Source organism: Natrix helvetica, assembly GCF_964273705.1.
Source record: "Natrix helvetica genome assembly, chromosome: 4".
Lineage (NCBI taxonomy): Eukaryota > Metazoa > Chordata > Lepidosauria > Squamata > Natricidae > Natrix > Natrix helvetica.
This window is the reverse complement of record NC_138550.1, coordinates 118,894,607-118,918,633: the sequence shown is the minus strand read 5'-3', so window position 1 is coordinate 118,918,633 and position 24,027 is coordinate 118,894,607. Positions and strand designations below refer to the sequence as shown.

Genomic DNA, 24,027 nt, shown 5'->3' with positions numbered 1-24,027 from the left:
TGATCTAGTAATTCCTTCCCTTCCCTCAATCATGTTTTTTTATTAGAAAGAAACCATACTTGTCCTGTCTAGGCTTTACTAGACATTAAACATATTTGTTTTTGTTTTATTTTGTGGGTTTTTTTCCCCAGGGAGAGGGGAGTGTAGTGAGTGGCAGAACCTGTGGCCATAGTTAGAAGAGGAATCAGCTGAAAAAACCCTACATAGCCACAAGCAAACTAAGTCCAACTTCATTAAATTTTGTTGATCCTTATCTAAGCCCAATTGTTAATTGAGAAGATTCTTGTGCATAGATGTGATAGGGAGGTTACATACATGCATATTTTTATTTGTATTACATGAAGTTCTGGAATTTAAAAAATGAGATGTAAAAATAAAAAACTGTTATTATATCTGAATGTATGTTGATTATGTAATTTAAAAATATTTGCCGTGAAATCTCTTATGACAAACCTCATGTGGTCAACTAAAGCAAATAGGTTTCGAAAAGGAATTGATTTAAAAAATGAATGATTGAACATTATAGTTAACACAAATCTTTCACTTCTTCAGAATCAATATTATATGTGGGATTATATTCAATAATTGCATTTATAAAATGCTCCTTTCAGATACAGCTTCTATATCTGCATCTAGAGTATACAGTGCTTTTTATATTATGAAGGCAAAAAGTGAAAAACCAAGCTGAGTTGTGCAGTTTGTTCTTAAATGTTATTTTATAATTTGGAATAATGGAATCTTAGATTTTCACAATAATTTAAAAAGGGGAGAAAGAGTAATTTACAAGACAATTCTGTCTGCTCATAACAACTTAGGGGACAGAATGAAGAAAGGTCAATAAATATCACTGCTTTCATCAAAGCCACCCTCATAAAATCTACGAAAGTGAAGTGCTATGGAACACCCACACCATATTTGCAGTTTTGTTTTCATTCTATCAAAATAGAATATTTCTGGTCAGAAAAAAAATAAGCAAGTGAAATACAAAATGCCAGCTTTATTTGGATGATCTGTGAACGGGCATGAACCTTTTTGACAGGGATCCTGCATGCTGATTATATTGTATGTAACATCTTACATACAGTCTTGTTTTATGTATTGCTATTGTTTTAATAAGTTTGCAAAATGTTTTAATTCCTGGTTTTATTATATGCAGCTCAGAGTCCCTTCAGGTGAGATGGGCAATTACATAAATTTGACCAGCAAATAAATAAATAAATAAATACAAATGTGTCTATTTTCCATTTTTGTATGTTCAAATTCAACTAAGGAGCTAAGGAGAAATTTCATAATGGTGGGAACAGTTACCCAGTGGAAAAAGTTTGCCTTCAGTAGTTGTGGATGCTACATCACTGGAGACTTTAAAGAAGAGACTGGACATCCCTTTGTCTGAAATGGTATAGGGTTTCCTGCTCAAACAGGAGGTTGGACTAGAAGACTTCCAAGGTCCCTTCCAACTCTGTAATTTTATGTTCTAATATTTCTTTTTGTTCTGAGCTTGAATTTTAAGTACCCCCCAATATGCCTCATTTTCCACTTCTTGTGCCTTGGGTCTGAATAGGCCTTTTAGTATCCCCACTGGGTCTGATTCCCCCCTGGGCCTTAGGCCTGCTTCCCACTCCACTAGGCAAAACACCCCTCTTGCCACACCTTTTGAAGAGCTCCAAGGCCTTGCACCAGAGTGCTGGAATGACTTCTTTACAGACACATAGCACAGCTCCGAAAGTGGCTGCCATTTTGTCCTGCCCACAAAAGGGTAACCGCATTCGAGTCACTGCTGCATGAGCCAGGGACAAACTGCATCATTTTGTTGCCTTACCAAGGTTTGAACAGTGCTGTAGAAGCTTTCTACAGCGTCCAGAAGTGTTCTGTACTGAGAACAGTAGGGGGTGCGCAAGAACTGAGGCGAGACAGAGTGTAAAGGCTAAAGGTTTATTCTAACAATGCTAACACACAAATGGCTCAGTGCCCAAAACCAGGCAGGTCAAAATGATGGCCACATTTGGATAGCTGCCATATGGCCACAGGGACACATGGACTGGACTGCCTTCCTTCTAAAACACGAGGTCTGGAGAGCTTCAGATGATGACTATAGAGTGTGATGGGCATGTGGGGAGGAGGCCCAAGCGCTGCGGGGTCCTGGTAGAGTGGGATGGGATGGCAGGAGACAGGCGGGAGGGCGCTTCAGTAATCCTGTGGTGGGTTATAAAGGCAAAAGACTACAGACCTGCTGCAGCCATCGTAACTTTGAAGTGGGGTCGTATGTGTCAACTCCCGAAATGACTCTAGCTGAAGCCATATTTTTCTTGCTTCGTTTCTTAGTTGCTATACTTATGGTGGGGAGAGGGAACTTATGGAATGTAGACAGTTTTCCTCCAATGTGCCAGACATAATAATGAAAGGCTCTTGAGGCTCCTTAACAATACAATACAATACAATACAATACAATACAATAGTAGAGTTGGAAGGGACCTTGGAGGTCTTCTAGTCCAACCCCCTGCCTAGGCAGGAAACCCTATACCGTTTCAGACAAATAGCTATCCAACATCTTCTTAAAGACTTCCAGTGTTGGGGCATTCACAACTTCTGGAGGCAAGCTGTTCCACTGATTAATTGTTCTCACTGTCAGGAAATTTCTCCTCAGTTCTAAGTTGCTTCTCTCCTTGATTAGTTTCCACCCATTGCTTCTTGTTCTACCCTCAGGTGCTTTGGAGAATAGTTTGACTCCCTCTTCTTTGTGGCAACCTCTGAGATATTGGAATAATGCTATCATGTCTCCCCTAGTCCTTCTTTCTCTTAAGCTAAACATACCCAGTTCCTGCAACCGTTCTTCATATGTTTTAGTCTCCAGTCCCCTAATCATCTTTGTTGCTCTTCTCTGCACTCTTTCTAGAGTCTCCACGTCTTTTTTACATCGTGGCGACCAGAACTGAATGCAGTATTCCAAGTGTGGCCTTACCAAGGCATTATAAAGTGGTATTAACACTTCACGTGATCTTGATTCTATCCCTCTGTTGATGCAGCCTAGAACTGTGTTGGCTTTTTTGGCAGCTGCTGCACACTGCTGGCTCATATTTAAATGGTTGTCCACTAGGACTCCAAGATCCCTTTCACAGTTACTACTACTGAGTAAGGTATCACCTATACTGTACCTGTGCATTCCGTTTTTGTTGCCTAAATGTAGAACCTTACTCTTTTCACCATTGAATTTCATTTTATTAGATAGTGCCCAATGTTCAAGTTTGTCAAGATCCTTCTGTATCTTAAGCCTATCTTCTAACAATGTAAGGCCAAATCAGCATGCCCTAGCAATGGCAGGAGAGAGTGCTGAGAAGTCATCATTTGCATGGTTGGCTAACGCGACCTGTGACACAAGGGTGGTGGACAGTATCTATTCTTTAATTATACCAAAAACGTGGGAATTACTGTGTTGGTTTTACCTCTGACTGTACCGATATGATGTACCCAATAAGCAGGATTTTTTTTTAAAAAAAGTTTTTATTTCTAAACAAACATAGACAAACAAGACACATAACATAAAAACATCTTCCATCACATACAGTGTGTCGATTGGTTACAAGGTTTTTGTGCATCCTTTCCATAGTCATTCCTCAAACTCTATTCAAAGTCACATATTGTCAATCAAATATATTTGTATACATTGTTATTATAGTACTTCATTTGTTTGACTATCACCATTATCTCTTCATTTCAAATGAGATATTTTAAATATGGGTTCATTTATATTATAATAATTCATTACATCATCTTCAACATGTCCAATAATAAAGTATTTTATATCCTATTTTAAATCATTCTATTATTTTGGTATTAGTAACATTCTCTAATAATTTTCAATTCCATGTTTTTTTAATATAGTATCTCCCATGTCCTATAAAATTGTTTATCTTCTTGTTCTCTAATTTCATATGTCAACTTACTCATTTCAGCACATTCCATTGCTCATATCTTCAATCTAATACCGTATATATGTATACAATTATTATGATTGTTAAACATTCAATGAATATAGCTATTATTACATCTTTTTTATGTGAAACATACTAAATTTAAAGTGAATTTATATTATGGCATTTCATTACATCATCCTGGACTCATCCATTGGTGTTACATCTTTGCATTCTATTCTATATAAAATTGTTTATCTTTTATAAAAAGACTTTTCCACATCATCTCCATAATCCTCACTTACATCTTAAATAAAATTCCATATTATCAATCTAGTATATATACCTGCATTATTATCATTGTTAATCATTTGTTTGACTATAACTATTATTACTTTGTCTTATACATAATACTCAAAGTTTAACTAAGTTTAACTTAGTTTAATATGACATTTCATTTCATCATCCTGTATCATTCCAGTAATAGTGCCGTCCAATATCTTTTGCCATTTGTAGAATCTGTGTTCTAAGTATTTTCTTGATAAGACTTATGTGGACCTCTCTTGGCAACTTGTTGTTCATTGCATATTTTGTAAAGACTTGAAACTCTCAATCTGTTCCTTCCATCAGCTTGTCTTTGGTTATCACTGGTGCTTCTGCCAAATTCTCATTGTTTCTACCAAATTTTCTCCCCTTTCTTCATCTATGTTTTGAAACATGAGATAGAGTTCCAGTTCATCTACCTCTCCTTTCAGTATTCCAAACATATCATTTCCCTCCACTCTCAGTTTGCTGTCAGTGCCAACAATTTTCTTATCACTTTGTTCATATTTTTCTGCAATTTTTTGAACTCTATCTTCAAATTTCATCATTGTTTCATCAATATTCTCAATTCTTCCCTCCATTATTTCTGTTCTTTGTTCTATAAGCTCAAGACTCTTTTCAATTCTTTCTGTGCTTATTAGAACTTTTTGAATTTCTAGCATAATTCTTTGCAATGTAAATTCCTTTTCTTCTTCATGTTGCGCCATTTTTCCCGGTTGCAAACACTGCCACTGAGACTTCCAAGACTTTTTCAAATAAATTCAGTGTAATCTTTCAAGTCAGGGCTTTCTCTTTATTCCAAAAGAGCACCTGTATAAACAAGACATGTTTTCTCTATGTCTCTTTCGGTAAACAAAGCCAATAGCCTTGAGATATCAGATGTAACCAAGCCTCCAGCCTCTAGATGGCAGTGTTACTTCTTTTTCTTCTGCTTTTACCTCCCTCTCTAAGCTCCGAGCTTAAGAGGAAAAAAAATGCTTAAAATGCTTAAAAGTTATGATCCAGCCAAGCATTGAGAGGAAAGAGATTTTTAATCCACAAATACAGATAATGGGTAAAAATAGAAGAAGGATAAAAGAGACCAGTCCAATTTAAAAGTAAGAGGCATTTGTAAAAATTCCATCCATAAAAAAGAAGTGAAATTAAAGAAAAAAAGATAACACAATAGTTTTAATTCAGGCTAATTCACTGCTTACTCTTTTCTGTCATCAATTTTAATTTACTCAAAGTCTTTTGGGGTGTTCTCTTCTCTAATAGTAACATTTATCTCACCAATTTTGACGCACTCTTGCTCCTGTTCTGCTTCCGTTGCAGGGGGCTGTCCCCACCTTCTGCAGCTTCATTAGCTGCTTCTCTTGTAGCCAGGAAAAAGAGCTCCTACTGGATCAATCAGGGACTTGGCGATGCCCCTGAGATCAGCAGGACGTGCCCTTCTCTATCACCGTCTCTTCGGAAAGGTTTAGGTCCAAAAAGGACCGTCCAGCAACAGAAATATCAACAGCAATCCTGGAGCCCCAAGATTGCATGTCGTGTCGTAGCGATGTCAGCCCCACCTTCCCAATAAGCAGGATTTCTTTGGAAGCCAAGGCCTCAGAGTCTTGAATTTGTTGGAAACATTATGTCAGCGTTCCGAGTAATGCCAAAGGCAGAACTCCGAGGCAAGTGGATTCCTCAAAGAACATAATTATTGGATACATCATATCAGCACAGCCAATGAAGACCAATTCTAAAAGTTCCCATAAGTTTAGCCTAATTAAAAGAGCAAATGGTTTCCTCCCCAGATATCAAGGGCACATTGTCCAACGTAAGTAGCTGGCAGGTTGCTTGGTCACTCCTCTCTTCTTTCAACTGCCACCTGTTAGGATGATCTTGGTTCCCACAAGAAAACTTTTTTTTTCTACTTCCCCCTCCCTTTTCCCTTTCAGAGTTTGTGGTAACTATGAGGCAGCAAAAGATGGCTTCAGCCAAGTTTGCTTCAGAGTTGACACATTACTTGAAACCATGACAACATGTAGCTTTTGGGGCAGGTCTGTCATAATTTTGAATGTTCATTAAATGGCCTGCTGTGCCTAAAGAATTATTTATGTGCTGCCATTGAATAAGCTTTGTTCCTGGTAACTATGTAGTTTGCCATTATTAGGACACAAAACAACCTGATTCAACAAATTACTTATACTAAGAACTTTAAAATAAGATTTCATCTTATTGAATCATAGAACAGCATAGAATAAAATTATGACAAACTGCAAGAGAGTAAAACAACAGAAGCAGCTAAAATGTATCCATATCATTTGATAGATAGCTTAGTGGTTTAGAATGACTCATTATTCCACATTCAACTGCTACAGTCAGCCTCAGTGAGATTTAAAATACAACATGTACAAATCGTCCCAAACAATACCAAGAAATAATAGCACATGTCATTAGTGGAAACAACCTTTGTACTCAAGTCAGAGGGAAAGGAATCAAGCTTTATTTATTTATTTATAGAAATGAGACAACATCAATATTAAAGGCAAACCAGCCCCCACCCCCAAGAGCAAAATGTGAATTATGGATTTCCCCCTCCTCCAACTCTCAGAATAAATTCACCACTCACATGACCATGAAGAAAGAAGAAGAGGATTTTATATGGAGGAGACAGCAACATAAAAGATGCTACCTAATTGCCATTCCCACGACAGGTTTCAGATAGATCCATTCAAAGCAATCTTTCTTTTTGCTCTTCCCCCCCCCCCCACAAGGATACATTTGGGATGATTTTAATTTTCTACTGACAGACAGAAAGACATGTGGACATACTGGGCTGGAAAAAATAACAAGGTCAGGAAAATATGATATTTTCCAATGGTATTTTTCCAAGCCTTTCACCAGTAGTGGCCATAAGGGGCTTCTGAGCATTCTTTTGTGAAACAAGTTATTTTGTGTGTAAGAAAGAAAATGTCTACTGAAGGCAGGTGGATTGTTTTGCCTCTTACGGTATGGGGGTCTCTGTATGTAAGTGTGTGATAGAGCAAATTGAATCAGGATGGACTCCTATGAGTTGTCTCTCTGCGGTGTTTCTGCTCTCCCTCTTGTTGCATATGTGAGATTACGCCTGAATGATACAAATAATTTGATGGCACTGCAATGGACAATTCAGAAGTTCCAGTAGAGAATTAATGCTTACATAAACTAGTATTGTATTTGTCCACATACACATACATTCTTTCTCTCTTTAAAAAAGTAGGATATTGAAGAATTGATCTCTTGAAAGCAGTTTGTCGAAGTTCATTGCACTTCTGTAAGATTTAAGAAGGTTAATGAGCATTTTCCTCCACGCAGGCCTATATAAATTGCCATGAAAGTCCATTCTATTCCCTGATAAGGTGGGCATTATTGCTTATGCACTGCAAGCTAAGTGATTGCCATATACTTAGTTAATTGCCTGCATATCTACTATTCATATGTGGTATGTGAAGCCTCCTCTCCTAGAACAATGAAATATTTTGGGAAATATTAAAAAAGGCAGAATATATTTCCGTAAAGGAGAAATGGAGAAACATGCTCCTAAAGACAGAAAGCAGCCCCCAAGTCTTTCTTAATAGCCCACAGCAGAGCCAGCACTTAAGTGATAAAGAGCTTATTGAAAGAGGAAGACAAGTATCTGGATAGCTCTATTCATAAGCAAAGCAAATACTGCAGGCAGAAATCCATTCAGACAGGATATTTTGAAACTCCTTGGCAGAATGGTAGGATTAGGAAGCAGCTCCTCACCCAAGATCCAACACAGGACAAAATCCATTAGCTACAATACAAATTGCCAAACACCCTTTTAGAACACAAGCCCCTTCATTGCACCACCCCCAGAGCAGTCCAAACTTCAAAGTCACCGAAACCTGGGAGCTAAAATAAACAATAAGCCAGAGGTTGACCAGATTAGCTCAGACAAGCACCTAGGATTTGCATTTCCTCTTTTGCCTATAGAGCTATCTATGATCCCTACATAACCTCTACATGACTCCATGGCAATCTGACAACAGCCAATAGAATATTGAAGTATAAGTTCTTGCAAAGGAACAGGAAGCTCAAATACAAAGCCCAAAGAAGTTATATAAAACCATCCACTCCCACCTTTATTTTGTCATCTGTCCAGAATCACATGTGGTTGGTGGTTCTGTTTCATCAATAAACCTCTCGTTCCTATCAGCCTCCATGTTGTTTCCAGCATCTTTATCCCAGCTTGGAACTGAACCAGATGAATTTTCCTTCCAACAGTAGTATTCCAAAATTTCTCATATTTTTAACAGTTTTAATATTTAAAACTTTAAGTCTCCATCCCTTCCCAGGAAGATAAAACTGTTTGCTAGGAATTAAAACAAAGATCATCTGGACATCCAGCGGGAATGAAACTAACATCATTTCCAATGGGGTCTGTCCAAAACATTTACCATTAGGAATAAAATCGATGTTTTCCCTTCTTTTTTCCCACCATTAACATAAGGGATTAAATGTCTCACAAGGAAGTGACGGCTTTCCCTTCTTTCACCACAGAAAAAGCATGCATACACCCACTCAATATTTAGCAACCTAAGTTCCCAACCATTCACAAATACAATGTTAATTTTAAAAAAACCTCATTTTCTGACCAAAGTGCACATTTATGATCAAATTTTGTTCCCCTGACAACAATGCACAAGAGTAACAATGAGACAACAATGGTGTAGATGTATGAGAGAACTTTATTTGAATGAGATAGAGAAACCAGTGGTCTTTGAAGTTTCTTTCCCTTTCTCCCTCCTTCCCCACTCTCTTTCACTTAGTGAACATTTTGCCTAATGATCTTTCATTGAAATGAAATTTGGTTGCTAAATGAGGAATAGGCATACTTAAATCAATTTCAATCTCTTTCTGTGATATTTTTGGGAAGCTACCATATTAATTTACATCTCTCTCTTATTTAAGTGTACATTAAATCCTTTCCCACATCTGAATCTGAGTCTAATTCACATAATTTGAGTCTTGAGCCAAAGTCACCAAATTTCCAATTATATTTTACATTTTAAAAAATGTGTAAATCAGAATTCACTTACTGCAATTCATTGAGTGACCGTTCAAAGTTACAATGGCATTGAAAAAAGTGACTTATGATCATTTTTCACGCTTACAGCCTTGCAGCATCCCCATGGTCACTTGATCAAAATTTGGATGCTTGGCAAATGATTCATATTTATGATAGTTGCCGTGCCCTGGATCATGTTACTCTCTTTTGCCACCATTTGACAAGCAAAGTCAGTGCGTACAGCCAGAGACACTTAAAATCGTGTTACTAACTTAACAACTGTAGCAAGAAAGGTGATAAAATGGGAAATTGTGGTTGTAAGTCAAGAACTACCTGTATTCAGTAGAAACAATCAAATTGGAATATACCTACCCTAATCGTGTACGTGTGTGTGTGTGTGTGTGTGTTTGTGTGTGTTTGTGTGTGTAGATGAATAGAATAGAATGGAATAGAATAGAATAGAATAACAGAGTTGGAAGGGACTTTGGAGGTCTTCTAGTCCAACCCCCTGCTTAGGCAGGAAACCCTACACCACTTCAGACAAATGGTTATTCAACATCTTCTTAAAAACTTCCAGTGTTGGAGTATTCTCAACTTCTGGAGGCAAGTTGTTCCACTGATTAATTGTTCTGTCAGGAAATTTCTCCTTAGTTCTAAGTTGTTTCTCTCCTTAATTAGTTTACACCCATTGGTTCTTGTCCTACCCTCAGCTGCTTTGGAGAATATATTGACTCCCTCTTCTTTGTGGCAACTCCTGAGATATTGGAACACTACTATCATGTAAATAAATGGGGAACTCATCAAATTTGCAGATGACACCAAGTTGGCAGGAATAGCCAACACTCCAGCTAAAGATACAGATACAGAAGGATCTTGACAAACCTGAACATTGGGCACTATCTAATAAAATGAAATTCAATGGTGAAAAGAGTAAGGTTCTACATTTAGGCAACAAAAACGGAATGCACAGGTACAGTATAGGTCAGTGATGGCGAACCTTTTTTGGCTCGCGTGCCACAAGTGAGGGGAGCGCAGGGGGGTCGAGTGCGGGCGTGCCGCACCCATAATGCAACGCGCGCCCCCCCCAGTACGCATGCATGCAAAACGCGCGACCCCCCCCATTTTTACATGTTTTTTTTGCCCTCCCCAGGCTCCAGGGGCTTTATAGGAGCCTGGGGAGGGCGAAAAGAGCCTCCCCCGACCCCCTGGAGGCCCTCCGGAGGCTTCAGGGACTGTCCAGAGGCTTCCCTGAAGCCTTCGGAGCGCTTAAAACCACCCTCCGAGCAACCCGGAAGTCACTTCCGGTTTGCTCGGAGGGTGGTTTTAAGCGTTCCGAAGCCTTCAGGGATGGTCCTTGAAGCCTCTGGGGGGGGGAGCTCTTTTCGCCCTCCCCAGGCTCCTATAAAGCCTCTGGAGCCTGGGGAAGGTGAAAAATAGCTTTTAAAAAGGTGAACTCACCTCGCGTGCCCTGACAAATGGCTCCGCGTGCCACTTGTGGCACGCGTGCCATAGGTTCGCCATCACGGGTATAGGTGGTACCGTGCTCAATAGTAGTAACTGTGAGAGGGATCTTGGAGTTCTAGTGAACAACCATTTAAATATGAGCCAGCAGTGTGCAGCAGCTGCCAAAAAAGCCAACATAGTTCTAGGCTGCATAAACAGAGGGATAGAATCAAGATCACGTGAAGTGTTAATACCACTTTATAATACCTTGGTAAGGCCACACTTGGAATACTGCATTCAGTTTTGGTCGCCACGATGTAAAAAAGATGTGGAGACTCTAGAAAGAGTGCAGAGAAGAGCAACAAAGATGATTAGGGGACTGGAGACTAAAACATATGAAGAACGGTTGCAGGAACTAGGTATGTCTAGCTTAAGAGAAAGAAGGACTAGGGGAGACATGATAGCAGTGTTCCAATATCTCAGGGGCTGCCACAAAGAAGAGGGAGTCAAGCTTTTCTCCAAGGCACCTGAGGACAGAACAAGAAGCAATGGGTGGAAACTAATCAAGGAGAGAAGCAACTTAGAACTGAGGAGAAACTTCCTGACAGTTAGAACAATTAATCAGTGAAACAGCTTGCCTCCAGAAGTTGTGAATGCCCCAACACTGGAAGTCTTTAAGAAGATGTTGGATAGCCATTTGTCTGGAACGGTATAGGGTTTCCTGCCTAGGCAGGGGGTTGGACTAGAAGACCTCCAAGGTCCCTTCCAACTCTACTATTGTATTGTATTGTATGTCTCCCCTAGTCCTTCTTTTCATTAAACTAGACATAACCAGTTCCTGCAACCGTTCTTCATATGTTTTAGCCTCCAGTCCCCTAATCATCTTTGTTGCTCTTCTCTGCACTCTTTCTGGAGTCTCAACATCTTTTTTTACATTGTGGCAACCAAAACTGAATGCAGTATTCCAAGTGTGGCCTTACCAAGGTATTATAAAGTGGTATTAACACTTCACGTGATCTTGATTCTATCCCTCTGTTTATGCAGCCTAGAACTATGTTGGCTTTTTTGGCAGCTGCTGCACACTGCGGGCTCATATTTAAATGGTTGTCCACTAGGACTCCAAGATCCCTTTCACAGTTAGTACTACTGAGCAAGGTACCACCTATACTATATCTGTGCATTTTGTTTTTCTTGTCTAAATGTAGAACCTTACTTTTTTCACCATTGAATTTCATTTTGTTAGATAGAGTCCAATGTTCAAGTCTGTCACGATCCTTCTATATCTTAACCATATCTTCTGGAGTGTTTATGTATGTACATATGTATTTGTGTATGTATCGTATGTATATAACTATATATAAAATCTTATGGATACATAGCTATTACATAGGTTTTAAGAAGAGAATAAAAATAACAAGAATTACAGATACAAGGCTATATTGAACACCAAAACATCTAAGGAACATACAGGTAGTCCTTGAGTTACGATCATGCTTGAGCCCAAAATTTATGTTGCTAAGTGAAATATTTGTTAAGTGAGTTTTCCCCATTTTAAGACTTTTCTTGCCACAGTTGTTAAGTGAATGACTGCAGTTGCTAAGTTAGTAACATGATTGTTAAGTGAATCTGGATTCCCCAGTGACTTTGCTTGTCAGAAGGTTGCAAAAGCTGATCACATGACCCCAGGACACTGCAACTGTCATAAATGTAACCACTTGCAAAGCGTTTCAGTTTTGATCACATGTCCATGGGGTCGCAGTCGTAAGGGTGAAAACAGTCATAGGCTACTTTTTTTAGTGCCTTTGTAACTTTGAATGGTCACTAAATGAACTATTGTAAGTCGAGGACTACCTGTATATGCAAGTTAGGGCTATATTTTATTGTTTTTTTTGGGGGGGGGAATCTCTATCATCTCCTTTTATAAACTGATTAAATTGGCGCTGCATTTTCCTTCACTACTGGTAATGGGGCAGATGCTTTTCTTTAGTTTAGAGACAATCTAGTTTAGGCCCACAGGCAAATAATACATAGAAAATAACAATTTAATCTTCAGATGACAAGAATATCACGGCTGCTGTTTCACACCATCCTGTCTGTTATATGAAGCTGCCTCTCAACCATCAATGCATTCGAAATCAAAACTGAAACCACTCATTTTCTCCTAGCCCAGATCTCTTCCCCGGGTCGTTGTTGTGGGGCAAATAGGAAGAGGAAGCAGTAATAGATATAGTCACTGCCTTGAGTTATTTATAAAATAATGCAGATAGTCCTTGAACTTACAGCAGTTCATTTAGTGACTGTTTCAAAGTTACAACGGCACTGAAAAAAATGACTTATGACCATTTTTCACACTTACAACCTTTGCACCATCCCCATGATCGTGTGATCAAAATTCAGATGCTTGGCAACTAATTCATACGTATGACTGTTGCTGTTCCCCAAGACTTTTTGCAACCTTTTGACAAGCAAAATCAATGGGGAAGCCAGATTCACTTAACAGCCATATTACCAACTTAACAATAGTAGTGATTCACTTAACAACTGTGGCAATAAAGGTCGTAAAATAGGACAAAAGTCACTTAACAAATATCTTGCTTAGCAACAGAAAGGTTGGGCTCCATTGTGGTCATAAATCAAGAACTACCTGTACAGGTGGGATAAAAAAATAAAAGAAATTCTACCAGTATACAAACAATCTGAATTTGCTCTTCATTTCTTTACTGTTCTACCTCACTTGCATGGCTTTAAGTATTCTGTATGCGCAATGGCTGGATACAGTAAATGAAACCTGTTACTCAAAGAATGTTAAACCAGAGTTGGTCTTTACAGTTGCATTTTTAAGGGAAAGAATGTGAAATGGAAAGAGTCGAAGTACAGTACCAACAGTACAGTGTCAACTAGAAAGGGAGGAATTGGGAAGTTGAAAGGAAGGTCATGTCAGAATTGAAATCTAATTCTTTATCTAATATTTTATTTTGTTTTGATAGTGTCTTTATTATTTTTATAAATAACTCAAGGTGTCGAACATATACAACACACCTTCCTCTATTTCCCCAACAAAACCCTATGAGGTGGATTGAGCTGAGAGTGAGTGACCCAGCTGGCTTTTATGGCTAACGTGGGACTAGAAATCACGATCTTCTACATTCTAGCCTGGTGCCTCAACCACTAGATCAAATGTATCTTCCCAAAGTGTGAGAGTTATATGGTTCATGGATAGTTATTAGAGGTTCCATGAATTAAAAAAAGAAAATATTTTCACAACTATTATTACACTAGCTGGATACCTATGCTTCGCGACGAAACTATGTGATTGGGCTATGCAACAATCTGTTGGCTCAGTGGTGGTCGGTGATTGAAGCACATAAGGGTCCGGAAGCAATTCCATAGATGGAAGGCATAGACATTTTCATGAGGTACCAACATTTAGTACTGTAAGGAGCCCTAGACTGCTCCTGAGTGAAGGAGTGGAACATCTACCAGTTTGAACTAAGATAATGGAATGTGAGGCAACTGGCAGTTGGAACTGAGTTCTTTTCAGGTGGGGAGGGGGAGTAGAATGACTCTAACTCCTTAGCGTCAGAGTGTATGTATATATATATATATATATATATATATATATATATATATGTATGTATGTATGTATGTATGTGTATGTATGTATGTATGTATGTATGTATGTATGTATGTATGTATGTATGTATATATATATATATATGCTGGTTTTGTTGTATTCGGGTCTTTTCCCGTGTAAGGTTGAGATTGTCTTTGCAACGTTTCGGCAGGATCGCACCTGCCATCACAGCTTGAAGATGGCAGGTGCGATCCTGCCGAAACATTTTTCAAGTTTGTAGGCTTTACCGTTCTGGAGATTTCATGATGATATGTGAGTAGTATTTTGCTTTTATATATATAGATTACTTCTTTATTTTTTAATATTTGATAACCATATATGATCATAATAGTTCTTTGTAATACAATTGACATTTGTTTTATTTTATTTTGTTTTATGTATTTACAGATTGTTCTGAAGGGGCCCTGGGGATTTAACTAGGCCCTCAAAGGGGCATATGGCACAAAGAAATTAATTCTCATTATTTCATAAGGGATATCCAAACACTTTATAGGCTACAATTACAAATTGTGTACTGTCTGTACATGATTTGCATAGATCTTTGTTTTGCCTTGCTTCATTCAATCTGGTCATGCAGCAGTTCCTATCTGGCCAGCAATTCCTGTGGTTTTTTGTTGATTCTAACAAAATTCTTTCTCAGGTGGAGGTACTGAAAGAAAACTGAATCTAAATTATTCCTACATCATATTCCCACATTTATAAGAAACATTTGTTTTCCTTAAAGCAGATTGATCTGTAGATTTTTCTCTTATGCGTTACACTGAAATTGATATAATCTGTTGCAATGTTAACCTTAGGAACATACAAATTAATTCTTAAAACTGTTTTAATTGGTTTCCTATTAAGCAACTTCCAAAATTCCCTAGTCAGTTAAACTCTACACCTCTTATAGTTGCGAAAGTTGAGAAACACTGTTTCTCCAACTAATAGCTTGGGAACTCCAAGCTTGGGAAGAAAAAAACCTAGGAAAACTAACTCTTGTAAAATTTTCAACACAAGTTACAAATTCTTGAAAAAAGTTCCTTCCATACAAAATTTATGGATCACTTCCCCCCCATCCCAATAAGGTTTTTCAAAATTCCTTAAGATTTAGCCAGATGAAAAATTATATAGATTTTGAAAGCCTATCACTCTTTTTATGATATTCAATTTTTTGAAACTGTTTAAATTCTTCATAATTTTGACATTTTATATAGCTAGGAGACACTTTCAGAGGATTTTACTCTCACTTCCACTTCTTATTGTAACCCCTTTTTATAATGTAATATAACCCAACTATTTAAGATTTTTTCTTGGCCGGATATAATGTTCATACATTTTTTTTCTTTTCATTTTCTCAAACATTACAGAAAATACTACATCTTAAGTTCATCCTTTGTGTTAGTGATATGCACTGATTCATATTATTGCAGGAAAGAATTCTTCTGCTTGTTTCTTCACCTCATATGGGGAGGTGGACATATTTGATTTACCAAATCTTCCCATTAGTACAAAACACAGCTGCTATTGTTACTATTTAGGGGGCCATTTGGGATCATTCTTGCCAAAATATCTACAGCTGCATTAGCCATTGACTACTAGGACTATATAAAAACCTCCTCGGGGATCCAAGCACTTAGTCCATTTAGCGTAGGGTTTTTCAAACTTTGCAACTTTAATATGTATGAACTTTAATTCCCACCTAGTGTGAAACACTGATTTAAAGGCTTGGTGTGGGTGCTTTGCAGACCTCGGTGTGTTTCCTGAACATTTAGGTTTATGCATAATGCTTGACATGCTGCTAGAATGAAGTCCATCTTGATTAAAAACTACTTTCCAGCATTATCCCCTTCCAAATATGAAATTAAGTAGTGGGTGATCAGACCCAGGACTCTTTGTTGTGGCACTATGGATCTTGAAATTCTTCAGCAAAATAAAAATAAATTACTAGCATGAATTTTGATATGTTTTCATTGTCAATTAAAGATTTCCTTTCCTTCAACTTTGTTGAATTATAGAAGTTTTGCTATAAATTAGACTGTTTCCATTTTTACATTATTTGTTTTTAAATAAACAAAATTTTAAATATTTGTTTTTAAATGTCTAAAAGCTCATTGCTGCTCAATTGATTAAATAAAAATAAAGTAAAATGACTGATAACCAATCCTTTACCTGAACATGGAGATGCATGTACAAAATTATGATTGCAAGCTACCCATCAGACTAAAAACAGCTAGAACTAACTAGAGCATACCACATTTTGAAATAAAACTAAACAGCAGATAAAAAGAACAGCGCAATGATTCACTCCCCGCAATCCCCCACCCAACTACAAAATATTTTATTGATCAAACCTCTTTTTTATTGTCTTTTAATTAATAAACAACAAGTCATAAATAAGATTTCAGGAGCCAAGTCAGTAATTTCAAACTATTATTGCTATAACTAGTACATTTTGTTGATAAAATGTCACCAGCCTCTGCTAAATTTAAGTTGGAGGTCAGTCATCTTGACTCTAGCTTTTATTATCAAAAGAGATGGGGATCAGCTGTTCTCTACTCTACTCTACTTGTAATTCAGCTTAATGACTGCCCTTTTTAGCAATCATAGTTATAGCGGCACTAACTCGTTATTACAGAGTCTCTGCAGGTCCAAGATCAAGATTTGGGTTACCGCAACCTGGAGATGTTTATTACTATTGCAGAATCATGCAGGCACATGATTATCCTTTGTGTGCTTCATAACTTCCAATAAGCAGAATAAATGGGGAGGGGGCAGAAAAATTAATGTCACAGTCACATAATGTCTCATTTAACACCCTGTGGTGACTGGCTTAACAACCTCAGCAGGAGTGAAGTTGTATGTTTGTTTGTGGTCACATGAAGTTTTGCTTAATGATTGCATTGCTGAGTGACTGAGTTGCCAGTCCCAACTGTGGTTATTAAGCAAGGACTATCTCTACATGAAGTTTTGCTTAATGATTGCATTGCTCAGTGACTGAGTTGCCAGTCCCAACTATGGTTATTAAGCAAGGACTATCTCTACATGAAGTTTTGCTTAATGTTTGCATTGCTCAGTGATTGAGTTGCCAGTCCCAACTGTGGTTATTAAGCAAGGACTACCTCTATTCTGTTCTATCCTGCATTGTTCTATTCTCTTCCAAATAGTTATTTAAGGTTTTGAATGATACAACTGAAGCAATTAGTACCAAAAAAAATATATGATTCATGTCATTAACAGCAATCTCACATTTTGTTTCCATTTCCCATGTGATCTACTCTGAACTTGGAAGATAGTAGTACATTAGGTTAATATAATTAGATTATATTCTTGTTTCCCCGGTTTAATTAGATATGGAAACTATTTAATGATTTTCATATCTCAAAGATTTTGGGGGGGCTAGAATGTTACATTTTGGTTTTAAAATAATATAATTCTCTATTTGCAGTATGTATATCATTGTTGCCACTAGCACAGATCAAACTAAACACTTTTGTTCAATGACAATGAATGAGAATGCTTTAGGAGAATCAAACTGCCATATTTACGCAAAAGAACATATTCAGAATTTATGATAAGCAAGATAAGAATTTATGATAATAAAAACCCAGTGCAGTTCCCGCTTCATTGCCTTCTCAAACATTGAGCTGCCCAATTCAGCTGAAACCAAACACTGAAGTCCCCCATTCCATAAATGTGAATTTGGATTTTTAAAAAACTAATTCTAGACGGAACATAGAAAGTTAAATCATCCTAACCTAATTAAAGTACAGTAGGGCTTTTCTTATGATCAAGACTACAAAAACTGTGAAAGCTATCTGGCTTTATAATACCATTCAAATCAAAGCTGAATATAAAATTATGCTAATCTGATCTAAAGTGAAATTATGATGACATTAAGAAACAAAGGATCACTTGTATAAAATCATGAAACACCTATTAATAGCATTTCCACTGTGGTTAGATGCAATCCCCCTCTACTTCACTACTCAAAAGTATTATTGCATTGCCCTGCCTGGATTATATGAAAATAGAGGTGAATGGACATGAGGCCGTCGAAATGATGTCCCGGTGTTTGGAGGCCGTACGGGTCTGGATGGATGGCAACCGACTAAAACTCAACCCTTCCAAGACGGAGTGGCTGTGGCTTCCGGCCTCCCGGTTCAACCAGGTGCTTCCATCTCTGGCCATCGGGGGCGTGCAACTAGCCCCCATGGAACAGGTGCGCAATTTGGGCGTCCTCCTAGATGCCCGGCTGTCCATGGATGACCATGTAACAGCCGTGGCAAGGGGGGCGTTCCATCAGGTCCACCTGATGCGCCAATTGCGCCCCTTATTGGACCGGGATGCCCTACGCACAGTCACCCATGCGCTAGTGACGTCTCGCCTGGACTACTGCAATGCTCTCTACATGGGGCTTCCCTTGAGATGCACTCGGAGACTGCAGTTGGTCCAGAACGCGGCCGCGCGGGTGATTATGGGGAGGACTAGATACTCCCCTGTAACACCTCTCCTGCGCGAGCTGCACTGGCTTCCTGTAGTCTACCGAGTGCGTTTCAAGGTTTTGATTATGATCTTTAAAGCGCTTCATGGCACAGGGCCTAGTTACATGCAGGATCGCATCCTGCCCCACACATCCCTGCGACCAATTCGCTCACACAGAGAGGGACTTCTCCGGGTGCCGTCCGCCAAACAGTGTCGGGGGGCGACACCCAGGAGCAGAGCCTTCTCTGTGATGGGCCCAGCCCTGTGGAATGACCTCCCCCGTGACATCAGGATTATTTCCGACCTCCGCTCCTTCCGTGTACAGCTGAAGACCCACCTCTTTCAATTATCTGGCCTGGCTCAACCGTAATTTTTCTCACTCCTCCTGACTGTCTTTTTAAATTTTAAATTTTAATTGTACATTGGGTCTTTTACAATTGGGGTATTTTAATGGGGATTTTAACTGTCTAAATGTTGTAATTGGTTACCTCCTCCGTGCATGTGTGTCTCAGTATTTTTGTATGTTTATGTGTTTGTACACATGTTTCTATGTTCTATATGCCCATTGTACGCCGCCCCGAGTCCTGCCTGGAAAGGGAGCGGCTAATAAATTCAAATTTATTATTATTATTATTATCATCGATATAATATCATGTCAATTACCCATTTTTGTCATTAAAATATATGTAAACAGAATGAAAAACAAGATTGAATTATCAAGATTAATGTTAACTTTTTAAAAAATCTTCAAACACAACTTCTAGAATGTCTAGAAGTTATCTCCATCTGACACAAGACAGATGACAATAATAGACACGCTAGTCAATAACACTACTGAGAACCCTGAGTGTCAATTGGGATCTATATTTCATGCTTCCAGAGTCACAGTAGATTAATAAGGATAAAAAATTATCTGTCTGATGATCATAGTTAATTCTAATATTCACATTCATTGATTACAGCTAGATTGGTCTCCTGTAAACTTGAGAAGCTTAAACAAAGCAGCAAATGCAGAAGCTATAGAAATGCAGAAAAAAACATGCTCCTTTTGTCTTTTGATATACTTTTCTTCATTTTCTCTGAATATTTATTTGCTACTACAGTAACCGCAGTTATGGAAATGTATGTATTTCAGTGTATAGATCCTTCATATTCTAAACTGCAAAAATAATGTAAAGGAATTGGATGTACCCAAAATCATTATATTTATAATCAGAATAGGATGACAATCTTTGATCAGTGTCATTAGTAAACCTGAGAATTTCCTTTACTTGAAAATTATCTATTTGAAAGTTTTCCCCTTCAGGGAAATTAATTAAAAAAAAACGACAGCTCACGTTGCTTAACACATTTGTTTTGTTGTACATAAACATTAGTGAGCATGGTTTCTTTGAGGGATAACAGAGACGTGATTTTGCAAATATGTATATAATTATAGAGTTGTTTCTTAAATAACTTTCAAAAATCTTATGCTCCTATATTACTGTTTTAACTTTTAATTCTACTTCATTAATAGAGTTAAACAATATCTAAAGTACTCTTGTATCTTCCTTGTATCCATTATATTTTATTAACCATCTCAAAATAATGAAATTTCTTACTTCTTTCCAAATAAATGTCAGCTAAAATCTTAGGTTGCATAGCAAAAAGTAAGAACAATTCAATACACATTCAGTATACATTTAGGATGAATTTTATATATTAAATGAAGAAGAGTAGGAAATGCCCTCTAACAGGACAAGCATATACTATACATAAGCCCTCAGATATGTTAAGCTCTATTAAATTAAGTGGAACACGTTCCTAAATATACAAACTTGCATATTAATTTTATTTCATTAAGAGATAATTCTATGACTTATATTATCCGCCCTTGCAAAAGAGCCTATGCAAAAAGAAAATATCACTCTGTCTTGTCTGTCTATCTGTCTGAATCCATCCATGCACAGTCACACAAACACACACACACAGACACTTATATACAATCATACATTAGGTCATGAGCTATGTAACTGACAAGTCTCTGAAGGTAAAGCTAATTTTTTTTCTGGCCTGACACACAACATAACAGTATCATTATTTTGATATGATCAACTGAATCCTCTTCATTCCTCACTTTATGATGCTAACAGTCCCCCAAGAACATAAGAATATGCAGAGATAAACATTCATGCAGGACATACATCAAGCTGTTTTATATTTTTGAATGCGCCTTAAGGTACAATGCTTTTTGTATTCAAAAATAATCCCTTAAAACCTGGTACTCTGGTTCATTTCTAGGTCATCTGAACTATAACACTGTAAGTCAGCAGGACAATAGAATCCAATCCTTTACCTGAACATGGAGATGCAAAACTATGATTGCAAGCTGCCCATCAGGCAAAAAACAGCTAGAACTAACTATGGAGCACACAACGCTTTGAAATAAAACTAAACAGCAGATAAAAAGAACAGAGCAATGATTCACTCCCCACAATCCTCCACCCAACAACAACAAAATATTTTATTGATCAAACCTCTTTTTTCCTCATAGTCTTCTCTCTTCTTTGTTTGACATTACTCCACTGTCCATGCACAGTTAAGTGTGCCATATCCATTTTAAAAGAAAATGCATAAAAAATAATCCACAGATCTTTTACAGCTGAAACTGTGTTAATTTTCTGATCCACGTTCTTGCCACAAAAATTAACCGGCAGTATGATAGCTCCAAGAGCAGACATCTGATTCTTGACATTTAAAGATACAATAGTGGTGAAAAATAGTGACGCTTTATTAACTGCAAACAGCTTGTGCGGGAGTCACTGATGTACTCCCAAAGAGTATAATCAGAACATTCAATAATTTCAGTCTTTCAACTTTGCATTTTTTTCAGCAAGTGCTAGCTATTTATTTTAAAGGAATAACAGCCAGGAACACCAACCTGGTCACTTCATATAATTATTTCCTAAAGGCTGTTCAGATGTTTTGTATGTGACAAAAACTGACTGTAGGTTGGTTCATAGTATACAAAACGCTGTGGCATTACTAAGTGTTTAAAGGGTCTCAAGTTTTCATCACCAAAATAACATGAAGTCAGATCTCAAGATTACAGAAGCTAACAAATCTCTGTCCTGGGAATATCAGTCCATTGAGATTGTAATGCAAAATGAAAGCTTTACTACCTCTAGCTCCTTGTGACCCTGCTGTGCTGTTGTGTGTGCCTAGAGTGCCTTTTAAATCCCCCACAATTATTCAAGGAGCTCTTGTTCTTTTCACATATTAAGAAAGTGAACCAGTTCCTCACTGTATGAATTCATTTGAAACACTGCTTCTTAGCAACCAAAATGCAGATTTATTCATAATTTGTGTTTAGATTAACTCCCACTTACATCTTTTCCTTTGCAATCTCATCTCGGTGTGAAAAAATATACATTGAACCAAAAGCCGTACAAGCAATCAAATAAATGACATATACTATACCTGAAGATATTGGCAGGACCGTTCCTGTTGACAGGTCTCTGATTTCAGTACTGTCTGGTCCATGTTCATAGAGGCTTTTTGATAAACTTCACGAGCTCTGCTTACTGTCAGAGTAGAGGACCAAGAGCTTTTTTTCATTAATTGAGCATCCAAATTTATAGGCAGGTTTGCACAGGTAGAACATTTAACATCATTATTGCTTCTGGAAGGCTTTACTGCATGTTCATTTAGAGTATTGTAGGCTTCCATAAAGTACTGAGAAGTAGAACGATCAGGACATCTTCCCATGGTCATTATCCCAGTTGGTCCATGATAAATGCAAACATCATTATCTAGGTTGTCATCTGAGCTCCACCATCCAGATGCATTTGACCTGGATTTTCCGTCCGATCTTCTATCTTTACTTTTGCTACGTTTGCCATATCTTATACTATGCATGTCTTCTGGGCTTGCTTTGCCTCCATTGATGCTACCCTTTGATGGGCCTTCAAGAGAATGAGATTTGGTGAAAAGCTTTTGAACAGAATGCACCAAGTGGCGGATCCTTCCTGGACTATCACTACGATGTTCTACAGCAGTCCTTTTGTACTGTAAAGTATGATAACCATCTCTATTAAGAGGAAGCTGCCTTTCAAACTGGTCCAAAAGATTGGCAGGGATGCGATTACCTTTACTTGTTGTTCCATGTGGCACCAAAGCACATTCATCCTTAAGTCCTTTGTGGGAATTATAATGTCTCCGAGGAAATGTGCTGCTAGCAATCTGATCACTGTATGGAGCCATGCATTCTCCTTGAAAAGAGTTTCTTTGAGTATAGTAAGTATGATCTGCAGAATGATGGTCCATAGGATTTAATAAATATGGCTTCCTATCTGAGTGATGTAACAGAGAGTCACATACAGGTTCACAGGCAACCCCATGATGGTGACTGCGGCTGCCAGATAGTCCTTTCATCATTGATGCAAAAAATGTCCAAGAGTCATCTGAATATATGCATGTATTTTACTGATAGATCACCAAGAAATCCCTAGAAAAACGGAGAACAAAAATGTGATGTAATAATATGCATATTTGATTTTTCTTTATTGTATTAATACATTTGAGGCATATTGAGTTAATTCCTAATGAAAATCAGTGTGATTAAATTTATCATAGCTAACTTTAATTATAATGGAAATTAAATGCAATTAATATTCTGGATCCAGATTAAAAAAATATATGGATGCTGTGAAAATTCTTTAGTAAGTCATGCTACAATTGGATATGTTAAAAGCTACATACCTCCTCTGAATATATATATATATATATATATATATATATATATATATATATATATATATATATATATATATATATATATATATATATATATATATATATATATATATATATATATATATATATATATATATTTGTGTTACAACCCCTGGTATGCCCAAATATGGGAGGAAGCTCACTACTCCCTCTTTCTGTCCTTCGGCTCATTACAGAAAACCATCCAGGCAGAAAGCCATATTTTTATTTTTTTTAATGTTGCCTTTTTATATTTGTGTTGTATTTGTGCTGATAAATCTATACTAGTCTCCCTTTATTTATTTATCAGCACAAACACACAGACACACACACACACACACAAATATATAATTGTATATTTGGAATTCGTAGCAGTATTCATTGAAGCACAGTGGTAGGTAGTACAAGTAGATCTTGACTTACAATCATTCATGTAATGATCATTTAATGTTATAATGATA

General features: G+C 37.5%; 1 protein-coding gene across 1 annotated transcript in view; it reads right to left on the bottom strand.

Moving 5' to 3' along the window:
* DLGAP1 (DLG associated protein 1) overlaps positions 1-23,230 on the bottom strand; it is a gene marked incomplete at its 5' end in the record, with an annotated part of 107,483 nt that extends 84,253 nt beyond the window's left edge. The window contains one exon of the mRNA XM_081950973.1: positions 22,274-23,230. Within this exon, the coding sequence (XP_081807099.1) occupies positions 22,274-23,230 (957 nt within the window). The remainder of the gene's footprint in view (positions 1-22,273) is intronic.
* Between the last annotated feature and the right edge of the window lie 797 nt (positions 23,231-24,027).